The sequence below is a fragment of the Brachyhypopomus gauderio genome, chromosome 1 (genome assembly GCF_052324685.1).
Source record: "Brachyhypopomus gauderio isolate BG-103 chromosome 1, BGAUD_0.2, whole genome shotgun sequence".
Classification (NCBI taxonomy): Eukaryota; Metazoa; Chordata; class Actinopteri; order Gymnotiformes; family Hypopomidae; genus Brachyhypopomus; species Brachyhypopomus gauderio.
Window position 1 is genome coordinate 39,109,019 of NC_135211.1, and position 21,927 is coordinate 39,130,945.

At 45.7% G+C, this 21,927-nt stretch overlaps 4 protein-coding genes across 10 annotated transcripts in view; 1 reads left to right on the forward strand and 3 right to left on the reverse strand.

Annotated features, from left to right (window-relative positions):
- Nucleotides 1–150: 150 nt before the first annotated feature.
- Nucleotides 151–7,655, reverse strand: tspan5b (tetraspanin 5b). The gene is made up of 9 exons (XM_077013546.1): nt 7,304–7,655; nt 6,895–6,945; nt 6,481–6,627; nt 5,862–6,032; nt 5,628–5,753; nt 4,719–4,766; nt 2,539–2,655; nt 2,139–2,200; nt 151–1,720 (listed from the first exon to the last, which is right to left on the reverse strand). The coding sequence occupies exons 1-9, from the start codon at nt 7,382–7,384 to the stop codon at nt 1,708–1,710; spliced, it is 816 nt and encodes a 271-aa protein (XP_076869661.1). The 5' UTR covers nt 7,385–7,655; the 3' UTR covers nt 151–1,707.
- Nucleotides 7,656–8,331: 676 nt separating this feature from the next.
- Nucleotides 8,332–14,989, forward strand: fip1l1b (FIP1 like 1b (S. cerevisiae)). 6 transcript variants are annotated; one of them, XM_077013539.1, is made up of 17 exons: nt 8,337–8,612; nt 9,140–9,197; nt 9,345–9,411; nt 9,796–9,902; nt 10,131–10,195; nt 10,377–10,487; nt 10,973–11,100; nt 11,221–11,327; nt 11,766–11,819; nt 12,261–12,360; nt 12,504–12,657; nt 12,835–12,861; nt 13,064–13,118; nt 13,608–13,666; nt 13,899–14,088; nt 14,179–14,319; nt 14,692–14,989. In XM_077013539.1, exons 1-17 carry the CDS (start codon nt 8,534–8,536, stop codon nt 14,831–14,833), a joined length of 1,644 nt encoding a protein of 547 aa, XP_076869654.1. In that variant the 5' UTR covers nt 8,337–8,533; the 3' UTR covers nt 14,834–14,989. The 6 variants fall into 6 exon arrangements, with proteins under 6 accessions (XP_076869653.1, XP_076869652.1, XP_076869657.1 ...); XM_077013541.1 differs by having other exon boundaries at nt 9,796–9,896; XM_077013542.1 differs by lacking the exon at nt 11,766–11,819 and having other exon boundaries at nt 8,336–8,612.
- A 245-nt stretch (nt 14,990–15,234) lies between these two features.
- Nucleotides 15,235–21,089, reverse strand: chic2 (cysteine-rich hydrophobic domain 2). Its single transcript, XM_077013547.1, has 6 exons — nt 20,767–21,089; nt 20,485–20,539; nt 20,145–20,300; nt 18,502–18,558; nt 17,761–17,820; nt 15,235–16,933 (listed from the first exon to the last, which is right to left on the reverse strand). The coding sequence occupies exons 1-6, from the start codon at nt 20,907–20,909 to the stop codon at nt 16,883–16,885; spliced, it is 522 nt and encodes a 173-aa protein (XP_076869662.1). The 5' UTR covers nt 20,910–21,089; the 3' UTR covers nt 15,235–16,882.
- Nucleotides 21,090–21,888: 799 nt separating this feature from the next.
- The window catches only part of LOC143520163 (OCIA domain-containing protein 1), a 3,361-nt gene continuing 3,322 nt past the window's right edge, over nt 21,889–21,927 (reverse strand). For both annotated transcript variants that reach the window (XM_077013550.1, XM_077013551.1), the window contains exon 8: nt 21,889–21,927. This exon is cut by the window's right edge and continues 204 nt beyond it. The gene's annotated coding sequence lies outside the window, so the exon portion shown is untranslated.

Below are 21,927 nucleotides of genomic sequence, written 5' to 3' on the forward strand. Positions count from 1 at the left end.
TCTGCTAAGTGAACATGTAGACAGATTTGTGTAAGTCAATTCAGAATGATTACATTATCATAAGTATATAAACCATCATAACAGCTTAGTGACTATGAGATCAGCACTGGTGCCTCTGCTGGTGCGTCAGACAATGGCAGCAAAAACAGATACAAAAACATATCAAACTTTATTGTTTGCAATACCACCATCTTAGTTAAGGATGGTAAATAGTTTATGTTGTCAAATACAATACTGTAAAAGACTTCTTAATCAAACCAAAACAACTACGTTAACAACACACTTAAGTAGTGAATACTATCCACGAGAAAACCCTGTAGGCATGGACAACCCAAGTATCAAATACGGTACGTCTTCTAGGTATCATGTCACCGGTTAAGTCCTCTACTCTAATTGGCTGTCCATGAAAGTAGCTATAAGTCACTTTTTAGTGATACAGTCCATTGATTGGCCATTCAGCTTGTAATGTGCACCATCAACTAAACCAATAGTCAACTGTGCCTTCCATTACAAAACTGTTCAGGTCTGACATTAGCTTATGGAATTAAACTTCTCTTTATTTACCCAAAGCAACAGCCTGCAGTGAGTTTATGTGCATTAAAAGCAAATCTATGCAAATCATCTCATGCTGTGTGTTTAAAACAGTCAGTCTTACATAAAAGAACTAGTTAAGTGCACCATACTCTCTAATAGAGCAGGACATGAAGTAGAAATTTATTCTAAACTTGTTTTTGCAGAACACCACTCAAAAATACACCCGACAGTCAAAGAATCAGACGCTGAATAGTTATCAGTCTTTGAACCATGAACAATTAGCCTTGACAGGACTGGAAAATATTCTGGTCTGAACTTTGATACAAGCCAATGACTACTCACACCCATCTACCTGCAGTAATTATTCACCACAAAAGAATGATTATAATTATATCATTTAACGCTGGAAACGCTGAGTGTTATGTTTAGTACACATGCAGTGCTGTTTTCTTCTCTGCCTGAAATCTGCTGTTTTCACACAACTGATTTAACAGGGAACAACAAACATTTGTTTACAAACAATAACAAAAGCAGTGCTTACAAATGACTCCTTATTTACACTTCACATCTTAACAAGAGCTACGTCTAACTTTATAGAAAAAGCACAAATTTGTGACAATAAGGTGTGAGATAAGTAGTGTTTTCTATGGAAGATACGAAGGTCCGTTCGTGAACTGCACGTCCAGCACTGGTCATTCCAAACAAGAATATTAGCAGATTCCCAACTGAACTTAAGGGGACAACTGAATTTTCTGTGCAAACTGTACGAACTTTATGAACCAGTTAGCACATGTGCTAACAGCAAACTTCAAAGTGTATTTACAATGATCAGCAGAGCATTTATGGCATTGTTGTAGTTAGAAGGTCTCCTGACCAAAATGGATTAAGATAAATGGAGTTTGAGTTCTTCATGGTTATCGTGTAAACTACAGTGATCTTGTGGTCACTGGATGTATTGCTGTCGGAACAACAGGAACATAAGACGCCTATTTCTCCATCCACTAGTCTGCACCAGTTTTGAAAAGGTTACAAATTTCTAGTCTTTCATGGCAAAATTTCAAAATGTTTGCAGAAAAAGAAGGTATGAAAATTCCATGTTGGTTGTTAGGACACTGAGATGATGCTGTGTTGGTTGCGTTGCTAAGCGTCAGCAGGACAGTATGGTTCTGCTCGTCAGGTGAATAAACTGAAATTAATTTAGAAAAGACAAAATGTTAGCAAAGACAGGCATTCAGCTTCATGTTCAGAATACAACTTTTACAATAACTCAGAGTTTCTAGCATAATGAAACATTTTTCTCTTGTGGTTCATAGACAACCGGCAAAAAACATCTTGAAAGCACCAACACTATGTTTACCTTAAAGTTTTGAATTGTTTTTTTTTACTTAAATGATATTTGTGAGGGCAGAAACTCTTATATGTGGCCGTAGGCTGTCATATAGCTGTATGGGACATCACAGCATAGCTGGAATGTCCTACATGCCGTCAAGACTTAGGACAGAACGGGAAACACAGCTGCCACCGAAGGCACAAAAGTAAACCCACACGCACGAGTGTGCACGCGCACGAGTGTGCATGAGTGTACATGTGCACACAGGTCTTACCAGCTCTCTCTCACTGCCTCAATGTCGGACAGTAGGTTCTGTGCCAAACAGATCCCAAATATCTGAAAGCAAAAAGCCATTGGTCATAAAACCACACAATACTGAAATCCACTTAGTATATTAGTATACATGAAATCCATTTAGTATAGTAGTATACATGAAATCTATTGGTTTATTACTGTAGTTTAAATAAAAAGTCCTGCTGTCAAACACATCACAGGATGTGTGATGTGCATCATTTATAAATGATGGAAAATGTAAAATTAATCTTGGAATTTGTATTAGTTTGGAGTTTGGAAAATGTTTTGGAACCTTGACTGAAAAGTAAAAGCAACCTGTTTTAGTCAACGAAGGAGATCTATCTATCTGCACTCCCACCCACACACACACACACACACACCTGTAGCAGTGCAATTCCTATGAAGATCCCGGCAACCACTGTGAGATTCTCCTGCAGCCACTTCTCAAACTGGGGCACACAGCCCTTGGTGTAGATGAACGTCTTCTGCTCAGACTCCTCCACAGTGCAAACACAAAGCACACATGCACATAAACAAACTCACAGTTTAAGTAAATAAGTAATTTCAGGACGTCGATTAAAGTGAAAGCCCACGGTCTGTTAAACATTCAGGTTATTCTTTCTACACACAAAGGGGTCAGAGGTTCACAGGGGTCAGAGGTTCCACCTACGTTGTTCAGTTAGGACACTGAACCCAGACGGAGAGGGTAAGTACCAAATGAGAGTACGTCTGTTTGAGAAACTCTGTGTCTCGTCTGGTGCTCAGATTAGAACAGTGTACATCATCAGTCTCGTGAGATTATAACGGCCTACCTCTTCACTCTCAACAAGATTATAACGGCCTACCTCATCAGCCTCGTGAGATTATAATGGCCTACCTCATCAGTCTCACGAGATTAGAAAGGCCTACCTCATCAGTCTCGCCAGATTATAACGGCCTACCTCATCAGTCTCGTGAGATTATAAAGGCCTACCTCATCAGTCTCAACAAGATTATAATGGCCTACCTCATCAGTCTCGCGAGATTATAATGGCCTACCTCATCAGTCTCGCAAGATTATAATGGCCTACCTCATTAGTCTCGTGAGATTATAACGGCCTACCTCATCAGTCTCGCGAGATTATAATGACATAAATAATTGCTCTGATGGCAGAGATTATAACGGTCTATGCCCTCACTCTGACGAGATCATAACAAATCCCACCAGAACTCTACATACCACACCAGCTATCAGTCCCACCAGGATTTCGCGGGCCTTTTTTGTGATTGTTGCGGGCTAAAATGTTTGATGTTGCAGGTGTTTTAAAAAAAAAATGCGATGGAAGTTGCGGTGTGTTTTTGCTTTTTGTGAGTACATTGCAATAGGGAGTAAATGTTGTATGGTTTCCTCCATTTAGTAGTCCATTTTAATTATCTATTTACCTATTTATTCAGGGTTGCCAACTTTTCAAGATCGCTTGGAGTGAGATTTGAACCTGGAGGGGGTGGCGAACATTAATTGTTGATGGGGGGGGGGGGGGGGTTAGCGAACGTAAGTTGTTACCGGGCGGCCTGTAAAATGGACACTAAGTATTATATCGAGATCGATCGCCAGTGGTTGGCGCCAGAGCGAACTAGTAACTCATAGATATGGATCAGAGATAAATAAACTTTATCTCTGACTTTAAACTTTATTTCAGTTTAAAGTTTAAACTTATAAATTTTATCTCAGACCCTCGCTGCTTGCGTGCGCTGCAGTGACTTCGCGGGCTACCGTTGCATTGTGGGGAATGTAGTGTTTGTGCGTGCAAAACACCATCGGTCGGCTGTGGCCTGCGGGCCGGTTCTGATAGTAATTAAATATCATCCAGGGGGCCATAGATAATCAATTCGCGGGTCGGATCTGGCCCGCGGGCCTTAACTTTGACATGTGCTTTATGTGGTATGAAATAGTTGATGATCCCTCTCAAGATTTTGTATGCCCCGCCCCTTGAAACACAGGTGTTGGGACAGAGAATGCACAATGATCCCTCTCACTTTCTTGAAATGATCCCTCGAAGTGCAACAGCTGGGTGGTAGAAATGGACTTTCCGTCTCTTAAAAGACTGAAAAATCACTTGGAGTGGATGGGCTAGTGCTAGAAATGTTAAACTTGTTGGAAATACATGTATGAACCCATCGTTGTGAAACAATAAAACACTAAAAACAAAAAAAAAAACAGTTTATCCCCGCTTTCATGTAGTGTACCGGGATACTGCTTTTCCCGATCTTTTTGCCGTTATTTTCGTCGCTCATGCTGCTTTCAGTCTGGTCCTCTTGAACGTATATACGGAAGTAAGGCGGTTTGTCGACGTCACATCAAGACGACATCAGTGATTGGTCAAATTTGCGGGAAAGTTGCGGTGATTGGCTGAAGTTGCAACACCGCCCTGAATTCGCGGGGTTTGCTTGAAGTTGTGTTGAAGTTGCAAATCGCAACATCGCGACTTTCTGGAGGGTCTGAGCTATGGTAATTGCACTAGAACACAACGAAGACGAAGGTGAGGAAGAAGAGTGTGATGAAGAACAGATGCATACTCACTTCCTTAGCTCGAATGTCATAGCCACATTGAGTGTTAATCACATCCTCCTGAAGAGGGGAGAGAGGGAGAAAGAGAGAGAGAGGTGGAGGGGAAACAAAGGAAACCTTGGTTTATGTCTTAATGTTACTCAACATGTGGGATATCTGAGCGTGTGAGGTAGTCATGTTGTGGGAAACTCAGCACCAGCAGGGAAACCCACATCACTTCCTGTTTACATTCTCAAGGATTCTGGAAACCCACATCACTTCCTGTTTACATTGCCATGGCTTCTGGGACCAGAGGACAACATTCTGAGGTGGTGATGTAAATGTGTGCTTTCAGCACATGCTAAATGTGCGATTGTGTGTGTGTGTGTATATGCATTGTGTGTGTATTTACATGGGTTCACTGAAAGCCTGTGTGTATATGCACACTAGGATGTGTGGGTGTGTGTACATGAAATCGCTGAAAGCATGTGTATACATGTTCACCAAATGTGTGTGTGTGTGTGTATGAAATCACTGAAAGCATGTGTATACATGTTCACCAAATGTGTGTGTGTGTGTATGTTCACAGAGTGTGTGTGTGTATATGTGTGTATGTGTGTGTATATATATATATATATATATATATATATATATATATATATATATATATATATATATGTGTGTGTGTGTGTGTGTGTGTGTGTGTGTGTGTGTGTGTGTGTGTGTGTGTGTGTGTGTGTGTATATATGTATGTGTGTGTGTATATATATGTGTGTGTGTGTATATATATGTATGTGTGTGTGTGTGTGTATGTGTATATGTATGTGTATGTGTATATATATGTGTGTGTGTGTGTATATATATGTATGTGTGTGTGTGTGTGTGTGTGTGTGTGTGTGTGTGTGTGTGTGTGTGTGTGTGTGTGTGTGTGTGTATACTCACAGCGGGGTCCTTAGTGCAACAAGAGAAGGGAACTCCACATTTCTCTCGGCTCAGGTTGGTGTCAGTACAGTTAAAATAGATGTTCAGATTCCAGTCAGCTGGACCAAATGCCCCACAACACTCCCACTGCGCACACACACACACACACACACACACACACAGTTTTAGAGGAAGCTCATGCAGTGAACCAAGAATAATTAATTCAGTAGAGTGAAGAGGTGAACGTGTCCTCACGTATTCCTGTGTGAAGTCGATGAGGTTCTGCAGGTCAATGTCATCACGGTAGGCTCGGATGTTGTTGTTGATGAAGAACTTGAGCTGATCTTTGATCCAGTCCTTGAACACGAATGCCAGCACTCCAGCTGTCAGCTCCAGGAAAAATATGATCCCCAAAAACACAGAAAACTGGAGAGGAGAGGAGAGGGAGAGAAGAGATGAGTCTGGAAGAGAAGAACTGATGCAGTGCAGTTTCCACACCATTCTTCGAACCATTCTTCGTTCTTTTAGATCGTGTTATCACACAAACACAGTTTCCATCCCATGCAACGTGGCTTTTTGATATTGAGACTCGCATTTCCAGTACGTGTGGCACATGCAGGAACCAGGATCACTCGATAACGACGGCCGCCAGTTCTAAAACGCGGGTAATATTGCAAAACGTTACTGTTGCTAAATAGAAGCAATTTGACGGCAGCGTCTTCATTAAACATTGGCAACATTACGTCAAACAAGTTATGGTTATCTTACGGCACTGCGTGACATGTCACCCCTCCGTGCATGGTTAAGAGTCTGTGCTTACCAAAACACACAAACCAACACACACGCGCGCACACACAGAGGAAGGCAGACTCACAAACTTCAGCAGAAAGGAGTTCTCCCTCAGTGCACCGATGCAGCCGGCAAAGCCGAGCACAAACATCACCCCCCCGACCACCAGGAAGAGCCACACAGGATCGAACCCTCCCAGATCAGTGATGGAAGAGATGTTGGAGAGCACTCCCTGAGAGAGAGAGAGAGAGAGAGAGAGAGAGAGAGAGAGAGAGAGAGAGAGAGAGAGAGAGAGAGAGAGAGAGAGAGAGAGAGAGAGAGAGAAGGATAGTGTGTGTGTGTATATGTGTTAAAGAGAGACAGCAAGAGAGAGAGGCAAGACAAAAATGATGTGAAAGAATGGGGATTGTGGTAAGTAGGTGGACGGAGTATTTTTAGGTTACCGATATTGTAAGTAAATGAAAGTGTCACACAGTTGACCGTGCACGTGCTCACCAACCTTCTCACTCCAGGCCCACAGGGCCACAGACAGGAAAGCCACCCCCAGTAGCTGAGGAGCAGAACACACACACTGAACAAATGGACCACACCAGCATCGCACGAGCCCACGCTCGTGGTCGTCAGCATATCTGCACACGCACCCATTTCATGCAAAAAAACCCCGCCTATTCAGAACATGACATTATGTCTTTTTAGCCTGAAGTACCACATCTGAAGACATCCGACACATTTAACGCCCCGTCTGAGACTGCTAACGTCCTGTCGCAGGCCTTCCTTAGATCATAACCGCAGCGGCGGGATTGGGTTCAGGATTACGCCAGATTATCGTTATCAGACATGCCCCCCCCCCCCCCCCCCGGGTCTGCGTTTACCAGAACGCGCATTCCCGGCAATATTTGCATACGTACCCAAAATATAATGTTGAATCCGAATATAAAGTATTTGATGCAGCAGCCCACTTCGTGGACGTTGAAATGCTTTCCTGACATGTTTGATGGATGACGTTATTATTCCCTAACGTTACTATCGCCTCCGATAATTAAACTCCTTTTTTCCGTCCACCCTCCCGCGACGACAGACCGATCATCGCCTGCTTGGTATGATAGACATGTTTTTTTATTTTTAAATCTGGCACTAAAGCATAATATGTGCTGTTTATACTGCAGCAACGCAAGAAAATGTGTCCTTTAGTGAAGGAAATAGCGCCTGTCGTGCTTGGAGGAGAATAACGGTGCGGGCGCTCCCCAGGAAATGGTGACGTACCAGCTACTTCCGGTCAATTTAAAGCAGCAAGCCTAGCGAGTTTTCATAATAAAAGTTTTCTGTGTTACGCAAATACTTGTAAATGTAAATGTGCCGTATTTTTGTCAATTGTCAATTTACACCGGAATCGAAATTTGTCCTCCGCTTTTAACACATCTGTGCAGTTAGAACACAAACACACACACACTAGTGATTACTAGGGGGCTGTTGTGCACACACACACACACACTAGTGATTACTAGGGGGCTGTGGTGCACACACACACACACACACACTAGTGATTACTAGGGGGCTGTGGTACATACACACACACACACTAGTGATTACTAGGGGGCTGTGGTGCACACACACACACTAGTGATTACTAGGGGGCTGTGGTGCACACACACACACACTAGTGATTACTAGGGGGCTGTGGTACATACACACACTAGTGATTACTAGGGGGCTGTGGACCACACATGCCCAGAGCGGTGGGCAGCCCTAGCCAAGCTATTGACAGAAATATCGTCGGAACTTAGCATTCTGAATAAGTGCATGATATTAAACAACGTGGATTTTTCAGTGCGCATATCTGAACACACGAGAGAGAAATAAGTGAACTGAATCTGAACATACGCGTTTCGAGAAACACCCCGAGACTTTTAATGTGACATTTCTGAACCGGAAGTAATGTCTTGAGGTCAGTATGCCTTTTCCCTCTGCTCGCAGTGCCAGTTCGAGGAAGTGCGGAGTGTTGTTTCATCCCCCGTACCGTTCTTGGTCCGTTCTTATGTAAGGTCGCACTGGGGTATTATTGTTATTGTTTTGGAAAATACTGATCTGCGCTCTTTCGGGTGTAGTACATTCACGTCCTGTGCTTCTGCGAGCCCAACATGTCTGCGGAGGAAGCGGACAAAACAGCCGCGACTGACGCCAGCGCGGGCGACGAGGAGGAGGAATGGCTGTACGGCGGTGAGCGGCTCGCGCTCACACTCACGCGCGCGCGCTCACACTCACGCGCTCGGCGCCCTGCACGCGCAGCCGCTGGGTTCTACCGGGCCTACCGGTGTGGTTGAGGCCCGAGGTGTTACTCATAAATCACGAGGGTTTGGTTCAGTTTTTGTAAAATAAACATGTAATTTTTTATACATGTTCCTGAGTTCAGAATCTTGAACTTGAACCTGATCGTTGCGTTTTTGGACCAAGTAGTCCAAATGATTGATAATTGCATGTTGGATTAAAGTGACTTTGATATTGGTATATAAAACTTGGCAGTGAAGACGCTGAAGAAAAGTTCAATTTAAGCGAATACCCGTGTTTAAAATGAGCGGAGGGGGGTCCATTGTGTCAGAGTTTAACACTTTAAACTTTATTATCTCCTGTATATTTCTGAAGACTTGAATGATTGCAGTAGATTAGCTACATATGCTGTGCTTTGTCATGTAATGCCTTGGCCTGAATATGCATAATTCTGATGAATATTTATTTTGATTATGCAGATGAAGGGGAAACCAAGGACAACGAGGAGGAGGAGGCCAAGCTGACAGCGGCTATTAGGTGGGCAAATTACATCCTATAAAAACCAGGACGACCAGCTTGGATCATGTACACATTTATCAAACCGCACAGTGTCCTTTAGGAAGAGCACCTGAAAGAGGATGTAGTGGATTATGGTGGTACTGACCCTGTTCTGGCTCTCTGCAGTGCCACCCCTGTACCTCCTGCACCTGTCGCTGAGGAGATCGCTACTGGCAACGGAGTGGCCAGTCAGGTAATAGCTCTTAATGAGCCATCGGTTAGGGTAACGATGATCGAAGCAAGGTAGAAGGGTTGTTTTTAAAAGACGTAAAGATGTAGCTACTTTCAGAGGTGTCTTCTTCTGGATGCAATGACCATTTACCTGTATGGAAATGAAAACCTGTTAAATCTCCACTGGAAGGGTAGTTGAAAGGTAACAATTTCAATCAAACTGATTGAATAGCTGCGTGAGGTCTGTGGTGTGAGGTGTCCGTGGTGTGAAACGTGAGGTGTCTGTGGTGTGAAACGTGAGGTGTGCGTGGTGTGAAACGTGTGGTGTGAAATGTGAGGTGTGCGTGGTGTGAAACGTGAGGTCCATGGTGTGGTGTTTTGAAGTTTCTGTTCACGACCCCGTCAGGAGGAGACACCTGGGGAGGGTGAAGACAGCGATAGTGACAGCGATGACGACGACGATGATGTCCGCGTCACCATTGGCGACATCAAGACGGGCGCACCACAGTACGCGTGAGTGCGCCGGGGAGGAGGCTCTCTCTTTGTGGGAGGAGCTACATGATGGCTCCGCCCACAGCAGAGACACTAGTCTCCACTAGAGGATTGAGCTCACCGTTGGCTTGGCATTTGCAGCCCTGGGCTCAAAATTAATTGGCTGATATGATGGATTTTTAATTGGGAGATGGACTTAGTTGTGATTGGCTGCTGGGCTTTGTTGTGATTGGCCGCTGTGTTGTTCAGGGCATATGGAGCGACTCCAGTGAATCTGAACATAAAGACAGGCAGCAGCAGACCGTACGGAGCAGGTACCAACACCTCCATCAGCCCTCACCATTACTGATGTAGTACTCGGTTAGCAAAATGATAGTTCCCATTGTCCTTGTAACATGTTAAGCTGGTTTTACATTGTGATAGATACCAGTACAATACATGCTCTGATCGTGTGTGTGTGTGTGTGTGTGTGTGTGTGTGTGTGTGTGTTTACAGTTGGAGCCAAGGTGAAGGGTGTGGACCTGGACGCTCCAGGCAACATCAATGGAGTTCCAGTGCTGGAGGTGGACATGGAGTTATTTGAGGAGAAGCCCTGGAGAAAACCAGGTGGGTGGTTGTGTGTGAAATGAAATGAAAATGAAATGTGCCATATTTTGTCAATTGTGATTTTTACACCCCAATCGAAATTTGTCCTCCGCTTTTAACCCATCTGTGCAGTCAGAACACACACACACACACACACTAGTGATTACTAGGGGGCTGTGGATCAAACGTACCCAGAGCGGTGGGCAGCCCTAGCCCGGCGCCCGGGGAGCAGTTGGGGTTAGGTGCCTTGCTCAAGGGCACCTCAGTCATGGCCTGTCTGGGAATCGAACCCACGACCCTCCGGTCACAAGACCAGTTCCCTAACCGCCAGGCCATGACTGCCCCATGTGTGTGTGTGTGTATTGTATGGAACTATATCAGTGTTTTGTATAGATGATTACATGAGAGGTGTACAGCACTGATCTGGAGTGTGATGTGTGTGTGTGATGTGACGTGTGCGTGTGGTGTGCGTGTGATGTGATGTGCGTGTGCACACATGGCTGTAGGTGCGGATCTGTCGGACTACTTTAACTACGGCTTTAACGAGGAGACGTGGAAGGCGTACTGTGAGAAACAGAAGAGACTCCGCATGGGTCTCGACATCAACATTGGCTCCACCACCAGCAAGATCTCTGTGAGCCAACCTCTCCTCCTCCCGAAACCTCTCCTAAAACCTCTCCTCCTCCCTAAACCTCTCCCTAAACCTCTCCTCCTCCCTAAACCTCTTGACGCGTCTGTGTGGTGTGTGTCTCAGGTACAGCAGGGCAGGACGGGGAATGATAAGGAGATCTCTCTGCCCAGTCACGTGACTAAGACAGACTTCACACCAGCCCTGTATAAGACAGGTCTCAACCCAGCCAGGTGCGCTCTATCTATCTCACACACACACACACACACACACACACACACACTATCTCACTCTCTCTCTCTCTCTCTCACCCTCTCTTTCCCTCTCTCTCTCACACACTCTCTCTCTCTCTCTCTCACTCATGCCCACCCCCACTACACACCTGACTGGATTATCATGATTGACAGCAGTATTTCTGTGACTCAGCTGCTGTATACAAGTGTGTATGTGTGTAAAATTAGAGTAGTTCATGGAATGGATAGATTCAGGCTTACTTGGATTCGGCTACACTATTCAATCCATCCTGTTAAGTCAGTGCATAGACCTCTAGTCTACACAAGTGTGTGTGTGTGTGTGTGTGTATCAAACATTTTTCCCTGATGTATATACTGTACCAAGAGAGGAGGCGGTAACTCTTATCTGCCTGTCTCCCCTTACTCATGCCCTCATAGGATATCCCCTCCACAGTGGGCAGGGCCTGCCCCTCAAGACACGCCCTATTATACGTAAGTGGGTGTGTCCCTGGCTGTGGGTTCTTTTTTAGGCCTGAGAATTACAAAATTAGATACATCACTTGTATAATCAGTTCATTTGTACATGTGTGTTATGTTTGGCCTGTCGTAATCTGGCCTGTCGTAATCTGGCCTGCTACAGACGGTGTTTTATTTGCTAGCATCAGACACACAACTGTCACATGGTGCTCTGTTCTCACTTGCGTGTCTCACTGTCACCTGAAGCCGTGTGAGGTCATGTTCCCCCAGAGGGGGCTGTTGTGTTGGGGGGGGGGGGTAGTTGGAATGTTGTTGGATTTAGCTATACATTTGTTTGATGCAAGTTCACATGGACGTTTTGATGTGTATATATGCTTGTGTGTGTGAACTTTAAAGTTGAAGAATACCACAGTAATTGTGTGCTGATTTAAGTTGACCTCTGCGTGTGTTTCCCAGGAAGTCCAGTGGAACCATTGATGTGATTGGTGGACAGACAGCCACTATTAGCAGAGTTGAGGGGCGACGTCGACACAACCTGGAGGGAAACAACATTCAGGTAACGTACACACACACACACACACACACACACACACACACACACACACACACACACACACCCCTGTATAGTCAAGCACCAAGTGTATAATTCTTCTCTCTCTCCCCCCCCCCCTCTGTCTCCCCCTCCCTCTCTCTCTCCAGGTTATCTCCGAACACTCCTCAGATGCTGAACCCGCCCCTGCTAAGATGCCCACCACCTTTTTCCCCCCAGGACCCATCCCTCCAACTATGCCTCCGCCCCCTTTCCTACCCCCGCCCACTGTCAGCCAGGCTCCGCCTCTTCTTCCTCCACCCAGTGAGTCTTATAGCGCCCGTGTTACTGTAAGCTACGAAACACAGTTTGTATTGCTTTGTAATGAGTATCTTCAGCGTAAGCTGTACAGCTATGGTTCCAGTTCATGCTTGTGTAACTGTGTTGAGTGATCTCTAATGAGCAACGATGCCGTGTTCTCTCCTTTAACGTCGTCTGCAGGGTTGCCCATCACCGTTCCACCTCCTGGTAAGTCTGATTCCCTCGTTCATTCCCTTACTTCATGACTTCTTCTGCCTCAGGAAAGTATCATTACATTTAACTGGACGTCTTTCTAGAAACAAGAACATTCATGATCTTCTCAAGCAGACGTTTATAAAAGTCTTTTATTTAAAATCTGAATAGGTAATATTGGGATGCCAGGCATTCTTTAAATCTTATTGGTTTGTAGGTTTCCCGCCCCCTCCTGGAGGCCCGCCCCCTTCTCTCATCCCAACCATGGACAAGTAAGCCTTCAACCTGTTGGCTTTCAGCTTCTTACCATGTGGGACTGCCTGATGTTGTATTAAGGGCTTCTGGTTTGTCGTAATTGAACAGTAGTCCTGTCTGTCATCATTAGTTATCAGATTTATAGCTTAATGTCATAACTGTTATTTGCATTTTAATCGATGTGAAGAACTCTGTTCATGGGCTCCATTTTAAGCAGTGCATTAATTTGGGAGAGCAGGCCTTGAAAAACAGCAGAGGTGTATAATCCAGGTTCAGAAAGTAAAAGTCCTCACCAGGATTTTGCTCAGGCTTCCTGGATTGTGTTGATTCCACTAATTTTACCTGGATTGCACTAATTAGAAAATCCAGCAAGCTTGAGCAAAATCCTGGTGAGGACTTTTACCTTCTGAACCTGGATTATACACCTCTGGAAAACTGTTTACTGATTGTTTGGGTGCTGTGCCGGTGATGATGACGACGGTGATGATGTTGGTGTCTTCCTCCAGCAGTGGACATCCCGGAGGGTACGACTGCCGTCCCGTTGCTCCGTACGCTTTCCCGCCAGGTCAGTGTGGGATTCCCGTAAACGACTGTAAAGCTGACAGGCCATTTTCTGCCCAGCAGATAGCGCGGTTATAGCACACATGGTCCAGCTCAAGCGCTGTCCACTGGATCTTTTCTTTTGATCTTCTTTGTGCTGTATTGGGGCCCTGCCCTCAGTAGCGCCCCCTACCATTCAGAAGTGCAACGCGTGAGTAACGAGACGCGTGAGTAACATTTGTGTCTTCCTTCCTCAGGAAGCTACCCGCCGCCCCTACAGGGCCCGGTGAACAACTGGCCCGGTGTGATGGAGAACAAGCCGTGGGACTATTACCCCCGCAGGGACAAGGAGAAGGAGAGAGAGAGGGAGCGGGAGCGGCCCAGGGAACGCGTCCACGAGAGGGAGCGTGAGCGGGAACACAGCCCCTCCTCCATGGCTTACAACAGGTCGGCGCCACGTTACTTACGCTCCCGGACCACTTTGTGTTTCTGAGCTTCTCATTAAATGTCCCACTACGATCTGCTACCCCCCCCCAGTGATGAGGAGCGCTACCGTTACCGTGAATACGGGGATCGAGGGTACGAGAGGCACCGCGAGCGTTCAAGTCGAGAAAAGGAGGAGAGACACAGAGAGAGGAGACATCGGGAGAAAGAGGAGAGACACAAGTCATCACGCAGGTAACACACCCACACAGGGGAGACAGAGAGCTAGAAAACAAACACTTTAGGTTAATTCCCTGCAGCAAACTCCACTAGTTTGATTGACACATAGCTCAAGCGTCTCCTGTGTGTTGTACCTGCACTTTCCATCAGATTAGCAGTTTGTAAATTTGTTTTTGTTGCACATCTTGTAAACTTGTAAACTTGTTTTGCCTTTCTCGGCCACCGTACCTTTACTTTAAGGCCCGCGGAGACTTTAATTCACCCTCGCGTTAACCAGATCACCTTCCGCATTTGAAACGCTTGTTTTTGTGTCTCCAACCCCCTCCTCCCTCCGTCTCGCTGTCCTGTCTGTCTGCGCCTCTGCGTGCCTGTCTGTCTGCATGGCAGTAGCAGCAGGCGGAGGCACGACAGCGAAGAGGGCGACGGCCACCGCAGGCACAAACATAAGAAGTCCAAGAGAAACAAAGAAGGCAAAGAGCCCAGTGAGGAGCGCACCGCCGACCAGGAGAACCAGGACGCCATGGAGTGACACCAACCCCGTGCTGTTAGCCTCGTTAGCTCGTCACGCCTGTCTTGTTGCCTTTTGTGTTTTTGTTTTTTGTACCCCCCCCCCCCCCTTCTTTTTTCTGTTCAAAGTACCATGTAGACGTTGATTTGTTTGATTAAAAAAAAAAGCATTTGATAATTTCTGTTGGAGGACTTGTGTGGTTTACAGTAAGATGAAACGCGAGTGACCTTGTCAGAACGAAACAGATCAAGATGTGACTAGATGCCTGGATCACTAGTTCCCAGCCAATCAGATAAGCCCAGAGACAAGGAGGGGGTGGGATTTACTGCTTTCTTCTTTCATGCATGGCACATGTAACCAATCATCTTGGCTCTCTACTCTGAATACTCATCTGGTCTGTGATAGGTTCACACACACACACGCATGTTACACAGTATTTTATTACTGTATATACACAGCACTTGAATCCTCTTTAGAGGAAAACCCCCGGGGTAGAGACATCCTGGGCCTGGACACAGAGATGTGCTGGTGTGTTGAGTGTAGCACACACACCACTTACAAATCAGAAGGGTGTCAGCAAATCTGACCAACATCTGTGTGTTCTGCTCGAATACTGGAGTTAGCAAGTTACATAGAGAGTTTAAATAGGATTTGCTATCACCTCAATATCCATGTAAACAAATCTTATTAATGAATCCATTACAGGATGCTAAACGTGATTGGGTATTAGAAATACAACCATGCAGTTCAAATTTGGACCCATTTTAAACAGTTCAACCAAAACGCCCTAAATGTGGCTCTCAATTTCCAAAAGACACTATTCTGTGTTTCTGCATGCTGTTAGCTGGCTCTGCTAGCTCACAGGCCGCAGACCAGCGCATTTATGGGTGATTTGGGACGACCCCTCGTCTCCCAGCCGTCGCTGTTGAATATTTATAGTGTACAGCCTGTGTGTAGATCGGGGTTTCCTTAATGACCAGACTGGCAAACATGGTCAAAGTTCATCAGAACTGGCCAGGCCCAAGACACACAAGAATGACAAACTAGGAAAAAAAAAAAAAGAAATATGTAGAACTCAAAACATTTTATTACGATCCTGCCACCCCAAACAAAACACCAAAAACAAGCCCACAAACACCTGGTTGGGGCAGGCGAACAACAAAAATATGGACAGAGTTTCTCCTGCACATTTGGAGAGCGCACACAGTGTGGAACACCTAAAACCAGCAGCGCGTCCCCAAGCAGCAGACGAGTTCTGACGGCTTGCTGCCGAGCGCCGTCGCTCGAGGACGCACAAGTACAGGTGCTGTGCTTTTTCTGTCACACACGTAAACAAAAACGAGAAACAGAAAAGAAACGAACAGAAGGGAGAGGCGGTTCCGCCTCGGGACGTCCACGTTTTACTCCACTGTGGTTTAAATTCGAACCAGCGGTCAAATGTCCACGTATAACTCCACCAGCCCGTGTGTGATTGTCTTGGTGAGATTCCTTCTGGTAGTGGTCCAACATGATGAGATTATTCTGGATTATTCCTGTGGCCACTGAGAAGGAGTCTGTCCATGTCCGTTATTTTGACGGGTTGGTGTGCGCGTTCTGGACCTGATCCACGTGTGGAATCCTTATAAAGATCTAATACAGAAGGTGGAGCTTCTGACCCAGTCCTGACCAGTGCAGTCATGTGCTATAGGGTGACTCTTCTTGGTTAGCCCCTCCCACTATTATTCCGATAGGCTGCCCAGAGCAGCACGCATGATGAGGGAGGTCTCTGGTTGGAGGGCTCCAAGAAGTTGTCTGTGCGTAGGTGTGTCTTCATGTAAAGGGGGTGTGAGCTTGTGGCTTTTTCCAAGAGATTCCAACCAATGCAGGCCACAGTCTCAGAATGTGTGTGTGTGTGTCTTGTCAGGGTTTGTCAATGTTCTGTATCAAAGAGCACTGCATATCTGACAAGTTTGTGTGTGTGTGTGAGAGAGATAGAAAGGAGTTTTCAGTTCTGATTTAGGGGCGATGGGGAACCGTGACAGTACCAGTGAAAGGCACCTTAGGCAGAGAGAAGACCAGGAGCAGCTGCTACTAGTCCGGTCTGAAGATAGGGATCTTGGGTAGAAACTCTATTAGGATTACCTGCACGGGAGAGAGGGAGGGAGCGGTTAATAGAGTAACAGAACGGTCAGTAGTGACAGAGCCCTCAAGATCCAGCACAATGAGCGTCAGCGTTTCACACATTTACACGGCTCGCCAACGCAAATTAACCACCGCCAACGTATCTCCATGACACGACACGCAGCAAATGTGTCCGTCAAAGAAAAACTAACCTCAGCCAACACAAGACTGGAAAGACAAACTAACCAAGTGAGGTCACACTACTAACAATGTCACATTACTAACACTTCATGCCTTCAGTCAGCAGTCATGGCCTGGTGGTAGGGAACTGGTCTTGTGACCGGAGGGTCGTGGGTTTGATTCCCAGACTTGAGGCCATGACTGAGGTGCCCTTGAGCAAGGCACCTAACCCCAACTGCTCCCCGGGCGCCGGGCTAGGGCTGCCCACCGCTCTGGGCACGTGTGATCCACAGCCCCCTAGTAATCACTAGTGTGTGTGTGTTCTAACTGCACAGATGGGTTAAAAGCGGAGGACAAATTTCGATTGCGGTGTAAAAATCACAATTGACAAAATACGGCACATTTACATTTTACATTTTTAGATACTGAAGGCTGCATTGAGAGCGTAGGGCAGTTGAGGTTAGCATTTTGCATGAAATAGTAACAGACAAAGCAAAAATCCTCCTGGCGAAGGTAAGGGTTAAATCAGTCAATCAAAATACTGTGTTCAAGATCCTGCCATAAATACATCTCAGAGCTGTGGGAAACACGTCATGTTCAGAAATGGCTACCAGCGGTTTGTGAATGAGGTGTGTGTGTGTGTGTGTGTGTGTGTGTGTAAGGCTTACATATTCCATCATGTTGTTGGTTTCACACTTTCTTTTGCTCAGCCTCCAATGCAGACAGAGCTGAAACGAAGTCATTGTAAATAAAGAAATTAGGCCTGAGTGGCAACCACACACACACATTTACATTTGAGGTATTTAGCAGATGCTCTTATCCAGAGCAACTTATAAAGTGCTTTGCATCTGTTCACAGAATTCATCCTAAATAGTAGCAGTCATAGTGATAGTGCCCCATGATAGTGGGGCAGTCATGGCCTGGTGGTAGGGAACTGGTCTTGTGACCGGAGGGTCGTGGGTTTGATTCCCAGACCTGAGGCCATGACTGAGGTGCCCTTGAGCAAGGCACATAACCCCAACTGCTCCCCGGGTGCCGGGCTAGGGCTGCCCACCGCTCTGGGCACGTGTGATCCACAGCCCCCTAGTAATCACTAGTGTGTGTGTGTGTAACACAGATGGGTTAAAAGTGGAGGACAAATTTCGATTGCGGTGGAAAAAAATCACAATTGACAAAATATGGCACATTAACATTTGTACATTTTATCACAGATTGGCCAGAACACACACACACACACACACACACACACACACACTCTCACACACACACACTCGCACACACACACACTCGCACACACACACACGCGCACACACACACACGCGCACACACACACACGCGCACACACACACACACACACACACACACACACACACACACACACACACACACACACACACACACACACACACCTTGTGATAGAGACGGCTGTTCTCCCACTCCAGTAGCTTCTCTATGGACCTGCGTGTCTGAGGAGAAACAACACAGTGAAGCCAAAAGCCTGCTGCTACACCCAGTGCCGTTTCAAGGTATTTGGGGGCCCCAAGCAAAGACACCAACCGGGGCCCCCCAACCTCCACACCAGAAATCTCATGCCCAAACCCCCCTCCGGCCAAAAAAAAAAAACATATCTGGCCGCAGTCCACCTTCAAGAACCACAGCATATACACCTCAAACTAACTACAAATTTACTACTTGTAGCTGAACATAGCAGATTTAAGTATGGGATTAACCGGGACGTATATATTGTTTTTAGCCTACCTGCTGCTAAATTACACCATTTGTACAGGTAGGCCTAATTTATCCAGTGTAAATCTTCACTTACCACTGTCTTGTGTTTTTTTTAGGGGTGTGCATAGATTAATTTTTTAAATCTAGATTAATCTCACTGAAATCTTGAAATTAATCTAGATTAATCTATATTAAAATGGCTCATATGTGTGCTACCCAAGTAATAACTAAAAGTCAGCTTTTGAGATAGGGTTTCTTAATACAGAGGGTGCATTAGACCAGGTGCTCATCTCCTGTTTCCAAAATGCATCAATGACTGAGGAAGCTGTTCTACTTTGATACTTGAAGAAAAAAACATACTCAATAAAATGTAGGCTACTCGTGTTCAACGGTTTATTCAGTTAAACATGAATTTGTAAGCCTACATACTGTACATTAAAAGGGGTTGATAACATGTTTATTCAGCTAAACATGATATTTGAAATGTAAGCCAACATTTAGTACATTTAACATAATTTGGGGGGGACTTTTTCAGAAGCCGGTTTGGTCCTCTGCAGTTTTAACGGTTAAAAATAAATATTTAAATAGCGACGAATCTAGCGCTAGGACCATGCAGAAAACGACCGCTCCGAGCTCTGCTCCGGTAATATTTTACGTTCCTAAAAATGAATTTTCCATGAAGCAAACCTGGCGACTTCGTGGCTGCATCCATGTAAACACACGTACGATTTTTAATTCACAGGTTTGAAAACTCGTTCTCGCCCCTACTGTGCAATTTGGTTAGGAATACAGCCGAGCTAAACTGTCAAGTTGAAAGTCATCATAGTTTGCTTACCCATTTAGTAGATAGATTAACGGCGATAATTTTTATATCGCCCGATAAGAGTATCAAATTAACGAACGCCGTTAACGGCCCACCACTAGTTTTTTTGTGTTCCTCTTCCTTCTTTTGTTTTCTCTTTTGGCTTCCTGATGGATAAATTCGCTTCATGGTTAAGTTTCATATTTGCCGGCGTCTAAAACTTGGCAGTCTGCCAGGACAGTGTCTGCCTGCCTTCAGCAGCTGGTGGGAGGGGCCCCTTGAGGGGGATTCTGAGAACAGTGTCATTGCTCATGACTTTGAGAATGTAAAGGGGGGCTCACACAGTTTGTCGCTGCATTTAATTCTTAACCTGTTGTTGTCTGGGGGCCCCAGGCCAGCTTGGGGCCCCAAGCAATTGCCTGGTTTGCCTGCCCCATCGCGACGGGCCTGGCTACACCCACCCCGATACATACACCCACACCCACCCCTACACCCACACCCACACCCACTGGGGTAACTCACCCGTTTACTGAGGCAGATGACGGGCCACAGACTGAAGCCCAGAGTACAGCAGCAGCACAGACAGCCACACAGCAGCCAGCGCACGTTGACCGGCAGCGTCTTCCTCAGGCTGCCGTTCACGCGGTTGATGCTGGCTTTGAACTCCTCTGGCGCCACCTGCAGGTCGAGAGACACGGTACAGCCACCAGCCCACCAAGAACGAGCGTGCCAGACCCACTACGACGCGGTCTCTGTGCCGTTTCACTTAAATGTTAACTTTTGGAATTAAATACATGCAATTTATGAATTCATGAGACCCAAGTGAAAACGAGACCATGAAGCACCTCCATACACTACTCACCTTGCCCGTGAGAGCTGAGGGGAACTCGGACTCGAATTTATTGCTGAGTCCAAACCTAGGACAGGTGAAAAAGCGCAGTCAGCTTTACACCTCACTCGTGAACGGTGGTGTTTAGTGCGCACTTTCGTGTTCACCACCACACTGATTAACCTTCTGACACCATGTTCACTACTCGATCTTCTCGACCTGATCGATCTACTCGACCTGCTCGATCTTCTCGACCTGCTCGATCTTTGGAGCTACAGCCGAGAGCAGGGTCGGGTCGCCCCGCGGGGCACTTACACGGTGACGTGGCCCGATCCGCGCACCACCACCGGGTCCGGGGCGTACTTCAGCAGCTGCTCCTCCGCGGCCCTGTCCTCGTCCTCGTCCTCCTCTTCCTCCTCCTCCTCCTCCTCGTAGATTTCATCAAAGTCCTCCATCATCGGCCTCTCGCTTCCCCCAGGAGAAGCGACGAGAGCGACCGACTGTTTCTGTTTAGATTACCGGGTGTGATCACGCTGATCCGAGCGCCGTGAGCGGTTTCTCGCGGAACATAGGGAGATATCTACAGAACAAGAGTGCGGACCAAAACATCAACATCCGCCGCAACTCTCGTGGTGACGGAGGTCTGTTATCGCGAGACTTCAACTCTCGTGGTGACGGAGGTCTGTTATCGCGAGAGTAGAAATGTTTGTCAACGACTACCACGCTTACAACTTAAGCTTCTTTTAAAATTAATATTATTTAATTTAATAATAAGAAATGTGTGGGTTAAATTCCACATCTATTTCTAAATTGGCCAAAAGACAAAGTAGTTTCGAGCATTTTAACTTCAGAGTGAGGTATCTAGTTGATACCTTTCTGAAATAATGCTTATACTGCCATTGAGGTTTAAAAATGAAACAGCTGTGTCTTGGGTTTAGCCGAGTTACTTCACGGATTAACTAGCTAAACTGATTTTTAACCTTGTGTTAGCAGTTTGCCCTACTACACTGGAAAAGAAATCTTATGGGTGATAAAGACATTCTAAAATCTTACAAAAATACATTTTAAGGTCATTTTTAAAAGGTAAATCAATGAGGACCAGTGTTATGATAAACTTTATTATTCTCATAATGATAATTCGATGTATCATGAAATACATAACTGTGTGTATGACTTGGCAACAAAATTATGAGTAACCTTGTTATTAAGACTGACTAATTTATGACTAACTCACTATAATTTATTATGACTCACTAACTGGATTATTTTTTCATGTAGCTGAACCAAGCTTCCATATGAGACCTGTGCTGTGTGGACATCTCGACCAGCACCAGACTCCATCTGAAGCCATGGTGATAAAACACACCAGGAAAAAAACAACAAAAACAAATAATTCTGGACAAAATAATGGGACCCAATCTTGAACCATGTCACATCAAGAGTTCAGCAGTGTGCTTTAATACAGGGCTTCATGCA

Bases quoted from the DNA above. Each gene is read 5' to 3' on its own strand.
- tspan5b (XM_077013546.1), bottom strand. From the start codon at position 7,384: ATGTCAGGAAAGCATTTCAACGTCCACGAAGTGGGCTGCTGCATCAAA. The intron at 6,946-7,303 runs GTACGTATGCAA...TCTGCTCCTCAG, and splicing joins GATTCAACATTATATTTTGG to CTACTGGGGGTGGCTTTCCT. The intron at 5,754-5,861 runs GTGAGGACACGT...GTGTGTGCGCAG, and splicing joins TCGACTTCACACAGGAATAC to TGGGAGTGTTGTGGGGCATT.
- fip1l1b (XM_077013537.1), top strand. From the start codon at position 8,534: ATGTCTGCGGAGGAAGCGGACAAAACAGCCGCGACTGACGCCAGCGCG. The intron at 10,196-10,376 runs GTACCAACACCT...GTGTGTTTACAG, and splicing joins CAGCAGACCGTACGGAGCAG to TTGGAGCCAAGGTGAAGGGT. The intron at 10,488-10,972 runs GTGGGTGGTTGT...ACATGGCTGTAG, and splicing joins GAAGCCCTGGAGAAAACCAG to GTGCGGATCTGTCGGACTAC.
- chic2 (XM_077013547.1), bottom strand. From the start codon at position 20,909: ATGATGGAGGACTTTGATGAAATCTACGAGGAGGAGGAGGAGGAGGAA. The intron at 20,540-20,766 runs GTAAGTGCCCCG...CACCTGTCCTAG, and splicing joins GGATCGGGCCACGTCACCGT to GTTTGGACTCAGCAATAAAT. The intron at 17,821-18,501 runs GTGTGTGTGTGT...ACTTCGTTTCAG, and splicing joins ACAGCCGTCTCTATCACAAG to CTCTGTCTGCATTGGAGGCT.